Source organism: Furipterus horrens, unplaced genomic scaffold (assembly GCF_987537825.1).
Source record: "Furipterus horrens unplaced genomic scaffold, mFurHor1.1.pri manual_scaffold_7, whole genome shotgun sequence".
Classification (NCBI taxonomy): domain Eukaryota; kingdom Metazoa; phylum Chordata; class Mammalia; order Chiroptera; family Furipteridae; genus Furipterus; species Furipterus horrens.
In genome coordinates, this window is record NW_028327177.1 from 104158262 (window position 1) to 104177905 (window position 19644).

At 39.4% G+C, this 19644-nt stretch overlaps 1 protein-coding gene across 3 annotated transcripts in view; it reads left to right on the forward strand.

Annotated features, from left to right (window-relative positions):
- ATG7 (autophagy related 7) overlaps positions 1 to 19644 on the forward strand; it is a 290543-nt gene that overhangs the window by 13719 nt on the left and 257180 nt on the right. For all 3 annotated transcript variants that reach the window (XM_090284178.1, XM_090284180.1, XM_090284179.1), the window contains exons 2-3: positions 16176 to 16348; positions 16839 to 16893. In XM_090284178.1, coding sequence (XP_090140304.1) covers positions 16189 to 16348; positions 16839 to 16893 — 215 coding nt within the window. In that variant the 5' untranslated portion in view covers positions 16176 to 16188. The remainder of the gene's footprint in view (positions 1 to 16175; positions 16349 to 16838; positions 16894 to 19644) is intronic.

The window sequence follows — 19644 nt, forward strand, 5'->3', positions numbered from 1 at the left end:
CTTGACTGTGTCTGTATGTAATGTTGAAGATTGATAGAACTCATCTTTTAGCTTTCTAAGCTAAGCAGAGGCCAGAAGTCTCACCTGCACTGTCTAGGGTTATATAGGCAAACCTTAATTTTTAGGAAGCAGGTAATGTTTGGACTATGTTAGTTACCCATAAATGAGTTTGCATCAAGGAATCACTTTCCACTCCCTCCAGAATTTCCTCTGTTCATTACTTCTGTAATTTGCCCTTCCAGTTAAGGGAAGATGGCAATGTGATATAGACATATAGGTTCCTAAGTGATACATTTATATGAGTATCCTATTTAGATATTTATAGCAGATTACTACTCACATGTTGCTGCTGTTGCTTAAGACCTTCCTGTTTTTTTAGCCTGTCAAGCAAAAGTTCAGCAGCTGAACACCAACCATATCCTTCTGTGAAATAGGCTCTTGGGTTCTGTTTGGAATTTCTCAAAGACCAAATAAGTCAGAAAATGTTTAAGGGTTGTGCCTCATGCCAGTTACTTTCTTAGTATGCCTGTCCTTTATCTTCTAAGTGATCATCCTGAGTCACTTTTTCTCAGCTGCTGGCATGCTGTATGCAATAGAGTTTTCTCTTTTGTCTCTGGCAATGGTAAAATTCCATCTTGATGACTTCAGCAGGTCATCAAAGCGATGATGAAAACAGGTTGCTTTAGACCTTTAAGAGTAAGTTGTGGATGACTAAAGTGTGTAGGGGCCTGATGACCCATCACACAGAGGATTTCAGATGAAATCCATTTGTATCACTGTCTGCTACTGTGTTGAGTTCCTTCCATATTGCCTGATTGCTCTGTCCACTGTCATTTTCTTTTGACTTGGTTGTAGAAGAAGTTAGTATGTAAATGTTTTTCAAAATAATTAGTTATTTTTTAGCATATGTGGGCAATATAAAGGTTCTGAGAAAGGGAAGGTGCTTCTTCCTTCAAGGAAATACATACAGTATAGTGATGAAAGTCAGGGCTTTGAAGCCATTAGACCTGGGCTATAAACTTAGCTCTTCCACTTCCGGTGTGACTTTGGGCAAGTTACTTAACCTTTCACTTTTTCTGTTTTCTGTAAAGTAGGCTTAATACAACAACTTTGGGGTTGTCATAGATAATATGTAAAATGTTTTTTGTAGTGCTTGGCACAGAGTAAGCATTCAGTTAGAGCAGTTATTATTACTGTTGATATTACAGCGGTCCTCCCTTATCCATGGTTTCATAGTTTCATTTACCTGCAGTTAATCTTGGTTTGGAAATAATATATGGAAAATTTCAGATATAAACAATTCATAAGTTTTAAATTGCATGCCATTCTGAGTAGTGTGATGAAATATTATGCCATCTCACCTGGGACGTGAATCATCCTTTTTTTGAGTGAATCCATGCTGTATATGCTACCTGCCCATTAACCATCTTGGTTATCAGTTCACTGTCTTGGTATCACGGTGCTTGTGTTTAAGTAACCCTTATTTGTACTTAATGTTGGCCCCAAAGTACAAGAGTAGTAATTCTGGCAGTGCCAAAGAGAAGCCTTAGGTGCTTCCTTTAAGTGAAAGGGTTTGCATATATAGGAAAAAACATAATATATATAGGGCTCGGTACTATCTGCAGTTTCAGACATCCATACTGCGTGTCTTGGAACATATCCATTGCAGATAACGGGGATAACTGTATTTAAAAGATTTATTAAGGGTATGATAAAAAAAAAGTACATGGTGGTAAATGCTCTAATGGCAGTTTTCATCTGGAGAAGGGAACCACTGATACCCACTAACTGTAGGTATTAATAAGAGCTTCATAGAGGATCTTAAGAGAAGAGAAAGAATTTTCCTGGTAGACAGGGGCATCAATAAAGGCATGAGATTGGGAAACCAGCAAGCTAAGGTAGGGATGACACCTGACTCTCAAGTCCAATAAGGGTTTGTTTTTTTTTTTTTTTGGTTAATAAGGGATCCACCAGTGCAGATCAGTTCTGGTGGGGACATCTTGTTTAGAGAAGAGGGACCGAAGTCTGTGAACTGTAAACATAGCCCTGCAGGAGTAGAGGTGTGAGATGGTGGGGCCTGACATGTGGCAGTGGGAATGGAGAGAAGGACAGCTGACATGGACAGGAAACATGAAGTTACGTGAAGAGTATGGGTATTGGAGTAACACTGGAATTTGAATTGTGGTTCCTCCACTTAACTAACTGTACAGCTTTCTGTAAATTTCGTATCTCTCTCTTAATCTCAGTTCTCTCCTCTATAGAACTGGGAATTCACTTCTTTGGGCAGTTGGGAAAAGTGTATACCCCTACTGCAGTGCCTTGTCCTGGTCCATACTCAGTAACTATTAGCTTCCTCTCATTCCAGAGGACCGTTTAAGGCTTTGCCTCTAGCAATTAGTGGTTTATTGGATACAAGAGAGAAAAATTCAAGATGACTTTCAGGTTTCTGCCTTGCATGTACAGAAGTACTAAGTAAACTAGGACATATAGGAAAAGGGGCAGAATTTTAGGAAAAGGTATGTTTAGTTTCAGATTTGTTGAGTTTGAGATGTCTGTGAGAAATTCAAGTCCTGGCTTTCAAACATACTTAAATATGTTTGGAGGTTAGCACTAGAAATACAGTCCTGGGATTCATTGCAATGTAGATGGATATTGATATTTTAAAAATGAGTAATTTTGCTTTTCGGAAAGCTTATAGACTAAGGAAAGGGCTGAGCATGGAAACTTTCAAAAACCAACCATAGAAAGAAAATGTGGAGCCTTCCAGTCAAGATGGTGGCGTAGATAAACATAGCTCACCTCCTCGCACAACCACATCAGAATTACAACTAAAATATAGAACAACAATCACACAGAACCATCAGAAATCAAATTGAATGGAAGTGTGACAAGTATGGAATAAAAGAAACCACATCCATCCACTGGTAGGAGGGGCAGAGATGTGGAATGGACAGGTCCCACATCCACATGTGGTGGATAAAAAATTAGGGAGAGATACCTTGGGAGTGAGGAGTCCCAGCACTATACCAGGACCCCATCCCAGGATTCCAGTGCCAGAGAGATAAGTCCCCATAACTTCTGGCTACAAACACTAGTGGGGATTGAGTTGCTGGAAGAAACTTCAGGAGTCCCAAGCAGTTCCTCTTAACCCACACACAGACTTACTCATATTCACTCCCTCTGAGATCCAGCACTGGGGTAGCAGCTTGAAAGGCACCAGTGGCACACAGGGAGGAACTGAGGTATCTGATATCAAGGCGGAAGCTGAAGGACAGTTATCACCCAGACAGAAAGGTGGGAAGAAGTCATTGTCTCTTTTCTGAGCCTCCCCCATAAGGAGCCACAGAGTCAGCAGGTAAGCACCATATTTGAGACTTCATCTATCAACTTGGCTAACACTGTTTACTCTGCCCTGGAGATTGCCTGAGTCTCTGTTCCACCAAGTTACAGGCCCACCCCTAGCTGTTAACAGAGACTTTTCCATATGAATGGCTGGCCTTGACTCATGCTTCCTATTAAACAAGCAACCACCAGCCTCAGTAAACTCACTGCTGCTGAGTGGCCTCAGGCCAGGCACTAACAGCAGCCAGTCTACATTCACAGCATGGCTTCACCTGGGAATCTCCAAGCTCAACACAAATAGCAGCCATCTCACACTGCTTTATAGCTCATGCCGGGTGGCCTGGGGCAAAACACAGGTGGGGGCTGACCTTGGCCTGCACTACCTGGGAAACCCCAGAACCTGTGCACCCAGTGGACAGTTACAGACCACATCGGAGTACCACCAGCCTGCTTCTGCACAGCTGATCCTCCATGGAGGGCGGAGGTTGGTGGTAAGTGGTCACAGCCATTCATTGCAGCTAACTGGCCTGGGTAAATTCTCCCATTGACCTGCCAACAGCAATCAGGGCTCAACTACAAGAAGAGGGTGTAGTCAGTCCACATGAAGGGCCCACCTCAAATATCCAGTTTGGGTGATATAAGAGGCTGTGGCACTGGACTCTACAAGATACCTACTACATTAGGCCATGCTACCAAGACGGAATCATAGCAGCTCTACCTAGCACATAGATACAAACACAGGGAGGTTGCCAAAATGAAGAGACAGAGAAACATGGCCCAAATGAAAGAACAGATCAAAACTCCAGAAAAAGAACAAAACAAAATGGAGATAAGCAATCCAACAGATGAAGAGTTCAAAACACTGGTTATAAGGATGCTCAGGGAACTTACTGAGGGCTCAGCAGCATAAAAAAGATCCAGTCAGGAATGAAGGATACAGTAATTGATACAAAGAACAATTTACAGGAAAACAACAGTAGAGTGGATGAAGCCAATAACAAATCAGTGATTTGGAACATAAGGAAGAAAAAAAATCAAATCAGAACAACAAGAAGATAAAAGATTCCAAAAAGATGAGAATAGTTTGAGCAGCCTATGGATCAACTTCAAGAGGCCCTGCATTCACATCATAGGGATGCCAGAAGGAGAAGAGAAAGAAAAAAAAATTGGAAATCTATTTGAAAAAATAATAAAAGAAAACTTCCTAATTTGGTGAAGGAAATAGACATGCAAGCCCAGGAAGCAGAGTCCCAAACAAGATGGATGCAATGAGACCCACTCCAAGACACATCATAATTAAAACACCAAAGGTTGAAGATGAAGAGCGAATCTTAAAAGCAGCAGGAGAAAAGCAGTTAGTTACTTGCAGGGGATTTCACATAAGACTGTCAGCTGATTTCTCTAAAGAAACTTTGAAGGCTAGAAGGGATTTGGCAAGAAATATTCAGTCACCAAAAGCAAGGACTTACAGCAAAGATTGCTGTACCCAACAAAGATATCATTTAGAATGAAAGGGTGGATAAAGAGATTCCCAGACAAGAATAAAACTAAAGGAATTCTTCATCACCAAACCAGTGTTACAAGAAATGTTAAAGGGACTTATGTAAGAAAAAGAAGATCAGAACTATGAAAAATAAAATGGCAATAAATACGTATCTATCAACAATTGAATCTAAAAAACAAACTAAGCAAACAAGAAGGAGACAGAATCATGGATATGGAAAGTGTTTTGATGGTTGCCAGATGGGAGGGGTGTGTGTGGGGATTGGTGAAGAGGTGAGGGGATTAAGAAGTACAAATAGGTAGTTACAGAATAGTCATGGGGATGTAAGGTACAGTATAGGAAATGGAGTAGTCAAAGAACATATATGCATGACCCATGTACAGAAGCAATGGTGGGGGGATTGCCTTAGGGAGTGGGGGTACTGGGTGGAGGAGGACAAAAAGGGACAAATTGGGACAACTGTAATAGCATAATCAATAAACTATATAAAAATAAAAATTTCAATAAAATAAAATAAGACACCCCCCCACCCCACGGGGGAAAAAAAAAGAAAAAAAGAAAATGCTAGTTGCATGGTGGAGGAGATAGGAGAAGGGAGTGATTGGAGGCCCAGGAAACCAATCATGAGGCTGTTAGGGTGTTCTAGTCAGCATTTCTCAAAGTGTAGGCAGCAGGTCACCTGCATGAGAGTCTTTTTCTTCGTTTGGCATAGAAGTCTCAGGCATAAGATCCACAGTTTTTCAGGAATTCATGAAGATAGGAGAGACCTGAAAAAGGATAAACATTGTGAGAGTGCAAAATTATAAAAATCTTTCAAACAATTAAAAGCCAGAAAAATTTAATATGGGATGAAGGTATATTTAAATATGTTTGATATGATTTAGAGGTGGGGTCTCCGAAAGTGAAGAGTGTCAGTGGCTTAAAAGCACCAAGAGCATCAAACTTGAATCTGAATCACCTGGGGCAATTGTCATTTCTCACACTCCTGGCCACCATCACTCTTCTTTTTCCCCTTCAGCAGGTAGAGTCTAGGTATCCTCATTTTTTAATAAGTCTTCAAGGTGGTAGAAGTTTGAATCTTTGGTCAGGCATTGTTTGGCGCACTGTGCCGTAAATCTATATTAAGGCAGCGGGGAGTTTTAAGGACAATGATGCACTGTGCTTTGTGATCAGCTAAGCTTATTGATTACATAGAAAAATATTTAATTATTATAGTTCCCACTTCTTGTTTTCTATTTGTTTGTCTGAGTTTGTTAAGTCCTGTTGTGAATTTTATCAATTCTTAATTGGATTTCTGTTGCCAAAACATAATTTTAAGTATAACAAACACATTAAGCCTGTTGAAAAACATCCACCCAGTAGGAATCCAGTAGCGAACTAAACCGGCCCTCCTTGGAACTTGGGGGACAGTTTGTTACTTGTCTACGCTGATCCTACCCTTACAACATGTTCTGTTTTTAACAATCTACCCTCAAATTCCACTTTAGAAAGCCACTACTGAGCTTCTTTTAAAAATTAAAATCCAATGGCATTGACAGACCTCATTTTCTTTTTCTTTTTTACTTTTAGTGTTCTTTGACACTGTTTCCATTACTCTCTTCAAACTTTTTTATTACTTTGGTTAGTGGATAGAAATACCATCCTGGTGTACCAATTATTGCTCTGAACTGTCCTTTGTATGTCCTTTGCTTCTGTTGCTGGTTTACCTGCTAACTGTGGGCATTCTCTAGGAGAGTGATTTTCAACCTGATGCCACAAGATTTTATAAACATGCAGTACCTGGCTATTCAGGAACATTGACTTCTTTCCCTTAGATTGTCAAATTAAAAAAATAACAACAGCCAACACAACAAAAGCTATCTGATGGTAATGAGTCAAAATTATACCTAGTTTTTGTCAGGTTGGCAAAAACTAATATATTTTTTGGTGTGCTGCAGAATTTTAGTGATTAATTTTTGTGTGCCATGAGATGGTAAAGGTTGAAAATCACTGATCAAGGACTCTGTTGGGCTGTGACTTTTCTTTCTCTGAGTAACTTATAAGAACTAATCATTCTCACCTGTGTTTGCTATGATCTCAGTGTAAATGCCTTTGAACTTTCTCTGAGTCTACCTTCTCAGGCCAGTCTGTAACTGAACACAAGTCTGGCTGCCCACTGCTTTGAAAGCCAGTACTTGAGAGGCAGGTGCTGATGTAAAGGAAAGTGGTTTTATTCAGGTGCCAGCAACCTGGAATATGGGAGGCTCTTTTCTCAAAGCTCATCTTGACATCTCAGGCATCCTGGCTAGTTCATATAGGGAAACTGTGGGAAGAGGAGAACTAAGGAATTTATGATGACATGCAGGTTCTCAGCTCTGCTCTTGAGTGGTTTCAGGGTTATCTCCTGCATGTGTCATCATGTAATTTCATCACTCGATCCACAGTTTCACTGTTGATATCTGGGAACAGGCCATAAAGGCAACATTTCTGCTGGTTCTGATGAGTTGCTGATGTTTGCCCAATTTCTTGTGGTCAGGGTCATTCCTTGGTTAAACAGGAGCTGCAACTGTTGGTGTCTATAAAATACTTACAAGGAAAATTTTAATACACGACTCTTCTGTGAGTTAGTACAGCTTATTCTATAATTACCACCTGATTAGTATATCATTTTACTTTGATCACTATTAAAATTCACTGTCAATTTTCCTGCGTATCAATGGAGCTATTAATGTCCTTTGAGTCTTCTTGGGGAATGAAAAACTTTAGCCTTTTGTAAAGCAAAATTTCATGAGTTAAAAGTAGATATATTTTTTTACAGGCACCCGTTGAGCAGATATAATTTTTTCTGGCGTGGGAAAATGAGTCATAAGGAGGTTTAAAACAATAAAGACAAGCATTATAAAGAAAAGAATGGTTAAGCTTAAATTAAAATTCCTACTAATATGAACCTGAGTCCTTGTGGTATCCATGAAAATAGATCACAAACCAATCTTCACTTCACTCAAAGAGGAGGTGTGGTGGTCCAATGTTTGTTGAAGCCAGGTAGCCTGTTGCCTGATTTCAGTGGTGCTTGTTCCCTACTGAACTGAGGTGTCAGTGTAAGTATAACAAGAGGAGTTGATGGTCGTACATGCTCATCCTTGTTCTGCTGGTGTGTAGTCTAAGGCAATTTGATTATCTAGGACAACTTCAGCTAGAGAGTCCAGAGACTTCTGAATATTAGCAACTGAGGTTGGCAGTTTCATTGACTATGGTGATTAAAGTCTTGGAAGGAGATTTCAAAGTACATGCTGATGTGCAGCTACTTTCCACCAGGGTAATAGAGTACATCTAAAGAAATATTCATCACAGTCTGGGATTTCTCTGGGGAGATCTCAGGCCATTTGGGTGAATATTGATTTCTTGCTCTGGAGTCCCATCTGCTTAAACGGTTTTACTTACCTGCTTGTAGATCTCAGGAGGGAACAATCCTCTTCTGGGTCCCCTTGAACAGATTAAAAGCATCTGGAGTGCAGTTGGAGTGCATGTTTTGGTGGAACCTGTAGGTGAAGCTGTTGTCTTTAAGGAGAAAAGGTGACTTGGGCAACAATTTACAGAGTAAGTCCCATCCCAGCAGAGAGGTGGGGCATTCAGGCAAAAAGAGGAAGCTGTGTGATAACTTAAGACCTCTGAGCTGTCATCCTAAAGGCTGGAGGGAGGCTTGTTGCTGCATTCATCTCATTACCCTTATGACCTAGACTGTTGTCGGTTTCAGTTTCTTTAAATTCCCAGTTTAGTGGACATGGCTCTCATGTCTACTAAAAGTCAATCAACTTGTTCCCCACTGTCAGTTGTATCTGGGGTTCCTGTGGGGAAGTAATGATGGGTTGGGAGGTGTCTAGAGGAGCCTTGGGCCTCCTCATTCACCATTCCATTTCACCATCTGCCTGTATGTCTCTTTTTATTTATTTCTTTTTTCCTTGCCTGTTGCTAGGCACCTGAGCTTTCACCTTGGTGACCTTCTGCGCCTGGTCTAGCTCCCTTGCTTTAATCTTATCTGTGCATAAGTACAAAATAAAGCTTTGAAGACAGTGAACCAAACTAGAGTTTAATGTCCATAATTGTGTATTATAGTCTATTGAAACACAACTTCTCCCTCTAAAATTAACTTCATTTTTATCAAAGAGCATATCAAGAGCAATTCATTTACTGCATTAAGTCCACTTTCCATTCAGCCTGATTATTTGCATAAACACAGCAGGATGTATAGGAAGCATTTCTGCTGGTTCTGATATGAGTTGCTGATGTTTGCCCCAATTTCTTGTGGTCAGGGTCACTCCTTGGTTAAGCAGGCGCTGCAACTGCTAATGTCTATAAAATGCTTATAAGGGAACTTTTAATATTGAGTTGGCCAAAAAGTCCGTTGAGTTTTTTTCTGTAAAATAAGACATATTTTTCATTTTCACCGATGACTTTATTGATTTGTATATTTTGAGTATGTTGGGTATCTCTCGTTATTGGCTTCTAGTGGGTAGAGACCAGGAGTGCTATTAACCATCTTCTAATGTATAAGACAGCCCCACAACAAAGAATTATTAGGTCAAAATGTTATTAGTACCAAGAAACTTCTCAAACCAGTTTTGACAGATTTGATCAGTCACAGCATCTTCTCCATTTACTGCATATATCTGTTTTTGTGTTTCAATTGTGTTTTTACCTTTTTTGAAATAATAAAGCATAATATGCTGAAAGTGTGGTGTGTTTTCTTCCAACTTCAATATTAAAATGCCTGCACAAAAATTTACCAATTTTGGATAAGTATTTTTTTTAATGCACGCTAATATGACAGCTGTCACAATACAATCTAACAAAAATTGTTTCAAATGAAGTTAAAGACAATGAAGCACTACTAGAGCCATCGTTATGGAAAAAAACTAAATGAACTTTTTGGCCAACCCCTACATAAATCTATGAGTTTGTTAGTACAGCCTATTGTATAATTACCACCTGATTAGTATATTATGTTTACTTCAATCACTGTTACAAGCCCATTTCCTTGGACCAGCTTCACTTTAACCTGCTATTGTCCTTGTTGAAAATGTCTTTCATTTATTATTATCCATCTTCCCCTCAAGTGTCTTTCCTTTGTGGTGGTGTCATTCTCCTGCTTTTTCCTCTTTCATTTCTTGAGTCCACTAAGATAACAAGTGTGGTTACCTTTCCTCTGAAAACGTCCCCCATGAGGGTCTTGTTTTCGGTCTGGCTTCCTCTGCTCTAATCTAGGTCTTCATAAATTCTTAAGCTCTTAACTTCTTTTCCCTATCTGCCTCCTACAAAGCCATTTTGCCAGTGTAGAATTCTGTCATATTTCTTGTTTCAAACTGCCACTGGCTTCCTAGTCCGGAATTCTTCAGCCTCACTTTTGAAGCCTTCTCCATCCATGCATGCATTCTGTTGCACAGTACCAACCATCCACATAGAAGAGCTAGGCTCATTCCTCCCTGATTTTACCATAGCAGTTCCCTGTTGTTTTTGCTCTTTCAGCCCTCTGTCCATCTTACCCCTTCATGCCCATCTTTTTTAACATAACTCTGTGCCCAACTCCTTCACAGATGCTTTTTCCCCATGGTGCTCCACACTGCTCCTTGATTTTTAGCATTTTTATGTAATACTAACTTTGCATTTTTTCATATAGATACTATCAGTCCAAAGCTCCTCATCTCTAATTCTAAAATCCAACTGAAAACTGAAGGCTTAATAACCGTGGCACCAAAACTCAGGCAAAACCTCTCTGAGTGGTTGTGAACTGTCTTATTTATTTATTCATCCAATCTAGTGTGACTCTTTATACATTCTGCTCCAGAAATATGAATCTCGTTATAGGGCAGTTAGACAGAATGGAAAGTGAAGGGAACTTATCTACCTGCACTGCCAAGTTTCTCTAGTATTGTGCTTCTTAGACTGGGTACCTGTACGCATGAAAGTGTGCAGGAAACAGGGGGTTCCAGTGTATACCTGCTTGATTGCCGGGAGGGTCAAATTTATTTGATTTTAGGAAATGTGAAATAGTAAAGAAAATGTAGTAAGGTGCAAAATTTTCGTGCATTTAAAGGATAAAATTTGAGATTTTAGAGAAATGTGGATACTGTTGTTAAGTAGGGAGAAATGTGTTCATTCTCCTTGGCTGGGGTGCTCTAGCACTGTTCTTATTCAAACTTGAACAGTTTGCACCGTTGTGTTTCTAACTGGCTGAACTCTAGGTGTTGTACTTGTAAACTTCTCTAGCTCCACAAGGATGACAAAAGCTGCTGAGACTATGTCTATGTGGAAGAAAGAGTAACACTAGTGAATCAGTCAGACTGACTTTAACGACTTTAACAAGCAAGGAGGATACACAAAAGTGAAGGCCAGAAAGTATTAGAAAAATCAGTTGTGTCCTAAAGGAGGCTAAACTTGACAACACAAGCAAATTACTCAGCTTGGTTTCCAAAGTTGTGTCTTCAGGTAGCCTATATCCCTCTCATACTTTTTGTTTGGTTGGTTGTTTTCTCCCTCAAGTTTTATTGATAAAAAATTGACTTACATTCCTGTATAAGTTTAAGTCACACAGCAAGGTTGAGTGATTACCGCAGTAGGTTCTGCTAGCTTCCTGCTTCATGTATAGATACAATAAAAAGAAAAGGAAGAAAAAGGAAAAAATAACTTTCCTTGTGAGGAAAACTGTCAGGATTGAACTCTGCTAACAACTATGTGTCATACACCATTGTTAGTTATAGTAATCATGTTGAACATCACATCGCTAGTACTTATTTATCTTATAACTATAGTTTGTACCTCGTGACGACTTTCTTCCTGCCCCTCCCTCCACCCTCCTTCTCTGGTAAGAAGTCTGATCTTTTTTTCTATGAGCTTGGTTCTTTTTTATTTTTTCTTTAGAATCCACATATAAGTGAGATCACACAGTATTTGTTTCCGTCTGACTCAGCATAATGCCTTCAGGGTCCATCCATGTTGTTGCAAATGATAGTATTTCCTTGTTTTTTAAATGTCTGAATAATATTCCATTATATATGAGGTCTATCCAGAAGATATTGAGCCATGTAATATGAAAAATAGAGACATTTACTGAGGAATATACAAGATACAAGAAACATTGTACATAGGACAATGATGCCTCAGTCCCCTTCAAAGTAGGCGCCTTGGGACCTCACACAGTTCTCCCAGTCGCCATCAGCTGCCCCATCGTATTTTACATCTCTTCCCTTTCAAAGGTGATTTTAGTTGTGGGAAGAGCCAGAAGTCACAGGATGCCATATCCGGGCTGTAGGGTCACCTGGGTGATTCGATGTTTTGCCAAAAAACTGCACAAGATGTGATGCGTGAGCGGGTGCATTGTTATGATCTAGCTGCTGATCACCAGTTGCTTCTAGCTGCAGCCTTCTGAATCATCCAGATAGTTTCTTCCATATAGATTTGATACAAATTCGTTGCTCTACTCACTCAGTGATTTTGAATGCAACAGCTACACAATGCACATGCTCACTTAACGGCAACTACTGCCCCCTAAGACTAGTACAATGAAGTCATTGTTCATGCATGTGCATTCCAGCCCACTCCCCTTGGCTGCCAGTTTACACTGATGTTGTGCAAGCATTCTCATTATTAACAATGGCTGGACTTTTTCTGGGCAGACCTTGTATATATGAGTGTGTGTGTGTGTGTGTGTGTGTGTGTGTGTGTATATAAAATAGATTCTTTTTTTTTTTTTCTTTTTTTTTATGTTTGTCTCCTTCTTTCCCAGTTTTTTTTTTTTCAGATTTAATGTGTTTTATTGATTAAAATATTACATTTGTGCCACTTTCCCTTCCCTCTGCTCCCCTCCACCCGGTGGCCCCCTCCCTCCAGTTGTCCCCCCCTTTTAGATTATGTCCATTAGTTGTGCATACAGTTCCTCCCAACCTCTCTCCGTCTATTCCATTCCCTCCTACCATGATCCCCAATTCCTATATCATCTCCCTCCCTCTCCCCACTCCCCCTCCCTGTTGACCTCCCCCCACTATGCTTCCCTTACCCACAGTTCCTTTTCCACTCTCGTTGCCTGTTTCGTTTGCCTTTGTTTCATCTCCCTAGCTTCTGTTTTTTAAACCAGTCCCTTTAACTTCTCATATAACAGTGGTTTGGATCTAATGAACTCTTTCAGTTTTATTTTGTCCTGGAAACACTTTCTCTGTCCTTCTATTCTGAATGACAATTTCGCTGGATAGAGTATTCGTGGTTGTAGGTTTTGGATTTTCATTACTTTGAATATTTCTTGCCAGTCCCTTCTTGCTTGTAGGGTTTCCCTTGAGAAGTCAGCTGATAGTCTAATTGGGACCCCTTTGTACATAATTCTTTTCTTCTCTCTTGCTGCTTTTAAGATTCTCTCTTTATCTTTAATTTTTGACATTTTGATTATAATGTGTCTTGGAGTGGTTCTCCCTGGGTCCAGTCTCTTGGGAACTCTCCTTGCTTCCTGGACCTGCAAGTCTATTCCCTTCCCCAAGTCTGGGAAGTTCTCCTTTATTATATTTTCACTCAATTTTTCAAGTTCTAGTTCATCTTCCTCATTCTCTGGCAAACCAATGATTCTTATGTTGGGCCTTTTATAGCTGTCCCAGAGGTTTCTGATCCTCTCATTGTTGCTTGCCATTTCCTCTCGCTGCATTGGTTGACTGCTTGTTCCTTCTCCATATTCCAGTTTGTTGAAATGAACTCTGGATTCCTCACCATCTGTCTCGTACGTGGTTTTGTTCCTTTCGTTATGAAAGTTTTTCGCTTCTTTCATATCTTTTTCCTGCTCTTTTGTGAATTCTGTAAGCCACCTGATAACAATGGCCCAGAACTGAGCCTCTGACAGGTTTCTTATCTGTTCATCTGTCAGGTTCTCTATCTGCTGCCTGGTGAGCTGCACCACCGGGATCTCTATATTTGTCTGCCACATTTTGACAGATGCGTTTTGTTTTCCTGGGCTGGCTGTCGGGGGCGGTGCCTGTGTAAGCGTCACAAATCAGCGACCTGCCGGCGCCTGCCTGTCCCCGACCTATTTCGCAGCCCTGTGGTGCTTTCTTTGGGGGCGGGGGTCCAAGATGGATTCACACAGTTATTCAGCTAGGAGACCGGGATCGGTCCTCCCGCCCCCCTGGGCCTCACTGTTCAAGGCGATGCTGCGGCTGCTCCCCAGCGCCGGAGTCGTGCACGCCAGGGGCTTGATTGGAGTCGCGCACGCCAGGGGCTTGATTGCCTCCGGGCTTTTTCGCCGCCCCGCCCCGCCGCTCCGCAAACAGCTTTGCCTTCTTTAACTCTTACCTGCCCAAATGGCACCGCTGGTTTATAACTTCATATGTTGGGCTTCCGTGTAGCTTTATTTTCTGGAATTTCTAGTTATCCTTTGTTTTGAAGTAGTTGTATTCCTCTCTGGTTGTAGAGGGAGACCTAGCGTGTCCGTCTAAGCCTCCATCTTGGCCGGAAGTCCCTAAAATAGATTCTTTATCCATCTATATATGGACACTTAAGTTGTTTCCATGTCTTGGGTATTGCAAATAATGTTGCTATGAACATGGCGGTGCAGCTATCTGTTTTTTTAGTACTCACCCAAAAATATGCTTATTGATTTTACAGAGAGGGGAAGAGAGGGAGAGAGAGGAAGAGAAACATCAGTGTGAGAGAGAAACATTGTTAGGTTGCCTCTCATATGTGCCCCTACCAGGGACAGAACCTGCAACCTAGGATGTGCCCTGAGTGGGAATCAAACTCATGACCTTTTGGTTTATGGGACAGTGCTCCAACCAACTGAACCACAGTGGCCAGGGCAGCAGCTATCTTTTTGAGTTATTTTCATTTCCTATGGATATATTCCCAAAACAGAATTGCTGGATCATATGGTAGTTCTATTTTTAAATTTTGAGAATCCTCTTTTCCATAATGGCTATACTAATTTAGAGTCCCACGAACAATGCACAGGGTCCCTTTTCTCCACATTCATGCCAGCATTTCTTATGTCTTGTATTTGATGATGACCATTCTAATAGACTTGAGGTGATATCTCATTACAGTTTTAATTTGCTTTTCCTTAATGACTAGTGATGGTGAACATTTTTTCATGTACCTGTTGGCCTTTCATATATCATCTTTGGAGAAATGTCTAATCAGGGTCTTTGCTCATTTGTTCTTTTGCTATATTGAGTTGTATGAGTTCTTTATATATTTTGGATATTAACCCCATTATCAGATATATGGTTTGCAAATATTTTTTCCCATTCACTTTTCTGTGCAGAAGTTTGCTGTGCAGAAGTTTGACATAGTTCCACTCATTTATTTTTTTTGCTTGTGCTTTAGGTGTCATAGCCAAAATATCATTGCAAAGACCCATGTCAAGGATCTTTATTCCTGCATTTTCTTATAGGAGTTTTATAGTTTCAGTTGTACAGTTAAGTCTTTAATCCATTTTGAGTTAATTTTTGTGAGTGGTATAAAATATGTGTCCAGTTTTATTCTTTTACATGTGAATATCCAATGGTCCCAGCACCACTTATTGAAAAAACTGTCTTTTCTCCATTGAGTATTCTTGGCTCCCTTGTCAAATAGTAATTGACTGTGTATGCTAGGGTTTATTTCTGGGCTCTCAACTCTGTTCCATTGGTCTGTTTTTCTCTTTTTATTGCCAATACCATACTGCTTTGATGATTTTGGCTTTCTAGTATAGCTTGAAATCAGCAAGTGTGGTGCCTCCTGCTTTTTTCCTTTAGGACATTTTTTTTTTTTTTTTTTTTTTTTTTTTTTGGCTATTCAGGGTCTTCTGTGCTTTCATATAAATTTTAGGAGAATTTTTTTTTTTTCTATCTCTGCAAAAAATGCCATTGGAATCTTAATAGGAATTGCATTGAATCAATAGCTCTCTTTTGGTAGAATTGATATTTTAACAGTATTAATTCTTCCAATCCATGAATGTAGGATACCTTCCCATTTATGTCTTCTTCAATTTCTTTCAGTAGTTTTCAGTGGAGATCTTTCACCTCCTTATATTCATGCTAAGTATTTTATTGTTTTTGATGCCAACGTAAATGGATTGATTCATTTCATTTTCAGAAAATTCATTGTTAGTGTATAAAAACACTATGGATATTTCCGTGTTAATTTTGTATCATGCCACTTTGCTGAATTCATTGATAAGATCTAACCATTTTTTGGTTGAGCCTTTAGGATTTTCTATATATAAAACCGTGTTACTTGCAAATAGAGATAGTTTTACTTCCTTTCTTTTTTTGTTTGTTTTAATTAAGCATTATTACAAATGTTTATGTTTTTCCATGTTTTGTGCTATTTTGTTTTTTAGTAGGTAATCAATAATGGCTGTAGCTACGGGGGATCCTGGACTCTTCAAATTGCAGTTTGCCCCCTTTTGCAGTGCCTTGGATGTTGGATTTTGGCATGAGTTGACCCAGAAGAAGCTGAATGAATATAGGCTGGATGAAGCTCCCAAGGAAATTAAAGGTTATTACTACAATGGTAGGTGATATTAAACTCCATCTTCTATCATCTTCTGTTGTCTTCTGTGCCCTCCAGTATAGGGTCAGCTTTTCTTTAACAAGGGACACCCTTGTCTTTTACAATTAATGGTCTTCACCAGTATTTATTTTACTTCCTGACTTTTGACCCAAGTTTATTTTCACTCCTTTTTCCCTATTATGGGGAAGAAAAGGTGAGAAATAAAACCCTATTTATTAATCCAAATAATTAATACTGGTTACTTAGTATTTCTGGGGGAGAAGACTGGAAATACTTTTTCCAATGAATTGTTTTTCTGTATTCTTGGCAAATTTCTTGAATTCACAAAAGCTCTGTCATTTTATGCTAAGTCCCTATTTAGTCTGGATAACCAGAAATTGGATGTAACACTTTGGGTTCAACAAAGAGAACAAAATTACCACAAATGTCTTCATTATGAATGCTGCTATTAATGACTTATGATTGAAAATATGGTAATGCTTCTGTGCAGGTGATTCTGCTGGGCTGCCAGCTCGCTTAACATTGGAGTTCAGTGCTTTTGACATGTGAGTATTTTTTGCTCAAAATTTATAGTAAAGAACACTGTTTGCTTTTTTCAAGGAATGAGCATTCTTCACCTCCCTCATAGGTGCATCGCCAGGGAACTAGGGATGCTCCTGGTGAGCAGGGTCAGCTACTCATGATTCTTTTTACCTCCCATAGCAAAGAGACAAGTGCTAGATGCCTAAGACGCTGATTTATTTTTTCAACAAGTATTTATCAAAGCCTATTTGGTGTCAAGTACCATGTAGATTGATTGAGGCTTAGATAACATCTCTCCTGATTTTGATTATAGTTAAATTTTTTTTATTCTTTATTAGTACCTCTTGACTTACTCCTTTAGTTGCTTATCCATGGACATTAATGAATGTTTATTAGCCTACTTCTGTATAGAAGCTACTGTACAAGGCATTATAGGGATATACATAGAAATATGATATATGCCCTCAAAGAACTTTCTGTCTGGTTGGATGCCATAGGGAGTTGCTGGAGAGAAGAGAGGCATTTATTGACTTAATTAGCTAGGCATTTTCACATACATAATTCTTTCAGAAATGCCAGTTGTAATTTCTCTCTCTCTCTCTCAGATGAGGGAACCATGGGTCAAAAGGTAAAATGGCTTGCCCAAGGTCATATATGACCTAATTTAGGAAGCATGCATGAGAAGAAGTTAAAATGTATTTCTGAGGTTGCAGTCTGAGTAGCTAGGGGCATTTTATTATCTTCTACAGAAATAGAGAAATCAGAAGGGGGCTGAAATTTTAGGTGGAGGTAAGTTTGGTTTAGACCATGTTGAGTTTGAGATGACAGCATCCAGTAGAAATGTCCATAGGCATTGGAGTCAAGCAGGGGGGCCAGACTAGATTTGGGAGTCTTCCATGAAGAAAAGAGCATGAGTCTATAAGAGAGGATGAGACTCTAGTGTAGAAGAGCAAATGGCCAGAACAGTGTACATACCTGACTTAGGGAGGACAAGAAGATACAGAACTAGCAAAGGAGACAGGAGTTGCCAGAGAGGAGGAAGAACCAGGAAAGTTACAGAAACCAAAGAAGGAAATGCTTTCAGGAAGGAAAGAGATGGTCTATAATTTCAGAATCAGAAAGGTCAGAGTTCAATGTAAGGGTTATTGGATTTGTTGATTAGGTCTTTTGTGGTCCCTGAGAACTCAGTTTTTCAAACTGACTCTATGGAGCGAGATCGTCGTTGGGTACCTATAAAACAAGTAAGAGTTGAAAACTTAGAGGCTTCAGGGAGGTCAATGTTTTCTGCTTTCTTGTACCTTAGCAGTGTCAAGTTGAGGGATTTGGGGAAGGCATAGAGGTCTTTTTTTGAAAGAATTGCCTGGTTTTTGAAAATGGCAGTAATCAAAGGTTAGGATATTTCAAATAAAGTATCCCTAGAAATTTATTTTTAGAGTCTACAGAGGTCAACACATTTTATTCCTGTATCTTAATCAAATTACAAAATTAAATTCCATAACATAGATGCAAAGCAATGTTAGTATCTGTCTTTAAAAGATAAATGTTGGTTCATAATAAATTCCTGTGATTATTTGTCAAAACAAATTAAATCCTAGTAATCTTTTGTTTTGGTAAAGACTAACTTAATTTTGGAGCAATTGTAAGATAATGAGGAAAATACAGACAGTATACAAGCAATAAATTATCTGAAATGGTAAAGCGGGGAAAATCAGCAGTGTAGTTTTAGCGTAATATGGAGAGTCTAACATTCATCATAGCCTTGCTCCTATCTTTATTCTGATCCCCAACTGGAGGTTATTTTTTAAAAGATAGTAATAATTTTGTTCAAAAAACAAAATCAGTTCACACAAGTTAGGCTTGATCTTATTACAAAATTCAAGCATCTTAACCTTTAGTGATCCAGAAATTTTAGTTGAAGGAGGTAAGAAAATCTGTGATCCTACAGCTATGACGTTCACACAAATTACTTGTTTTTTCTGGTCATATTTTTTCATTTAGCTACTGAATACTCATATTATGTGAGGCTCCCTTGTATGACAGGAGGAGATGAGCCAGAATAAAATGTAGTCCCTAGTGTTGTGAAAATGACCCTGGATTTGAAGTTGAAGACCTAGTATCTATCTATAGCTGATTAACAAAGTTACCTACATAAGTCCTTTTAGTTTTTTAGCTTCAGTTTCCTCATCTCTAACTCTTAGCTTGTAATGTTCCTCCTAGTTTTAAGTCTGTGACTTTCTGAGTCCCTTTTTCTTAGGTTGGTAGGTGCTGTGAGTCTGAATGTTTGTGTATCCCCAAATTCATATGTTGAAAACTAAATGCCCAAGGTTGTAGTTTTAGGTGATGGGGCCTTTGGGAGGTGATTAGATCATAAGGACAGAACTCTCATAAATGGGATTAGTGGCCTTATAAGAGAGGCCCCAGAAAGCTCACTCCCTCCTTCTTCCATAGAAGACATAGCAAGAGGTGAGCAGTCTGTGACCAGAAGAGGGCCTTTACCAGAACCCAGCCATGCTGGCACCTTGATCTTGGGCTTCCAGCCTTCAGAACTATGAGAAATATAATTCTGTTGTTTATAAGCCAGCCATTCTGAGGTATTTTGTTATCAGACCAAGACAGGAAGTTTATTATTATTGTACTTTCTTTATTTTTATTACTGTACCTCTGCATGGGTTTATAGGAAAATCTTTATGAATTTATTCATGAAACACTGAATGTTTCTTATGTGGAGAATGTGTAGGTGTTAGGAATACAAAGACTTATGAAACACGGAGCTC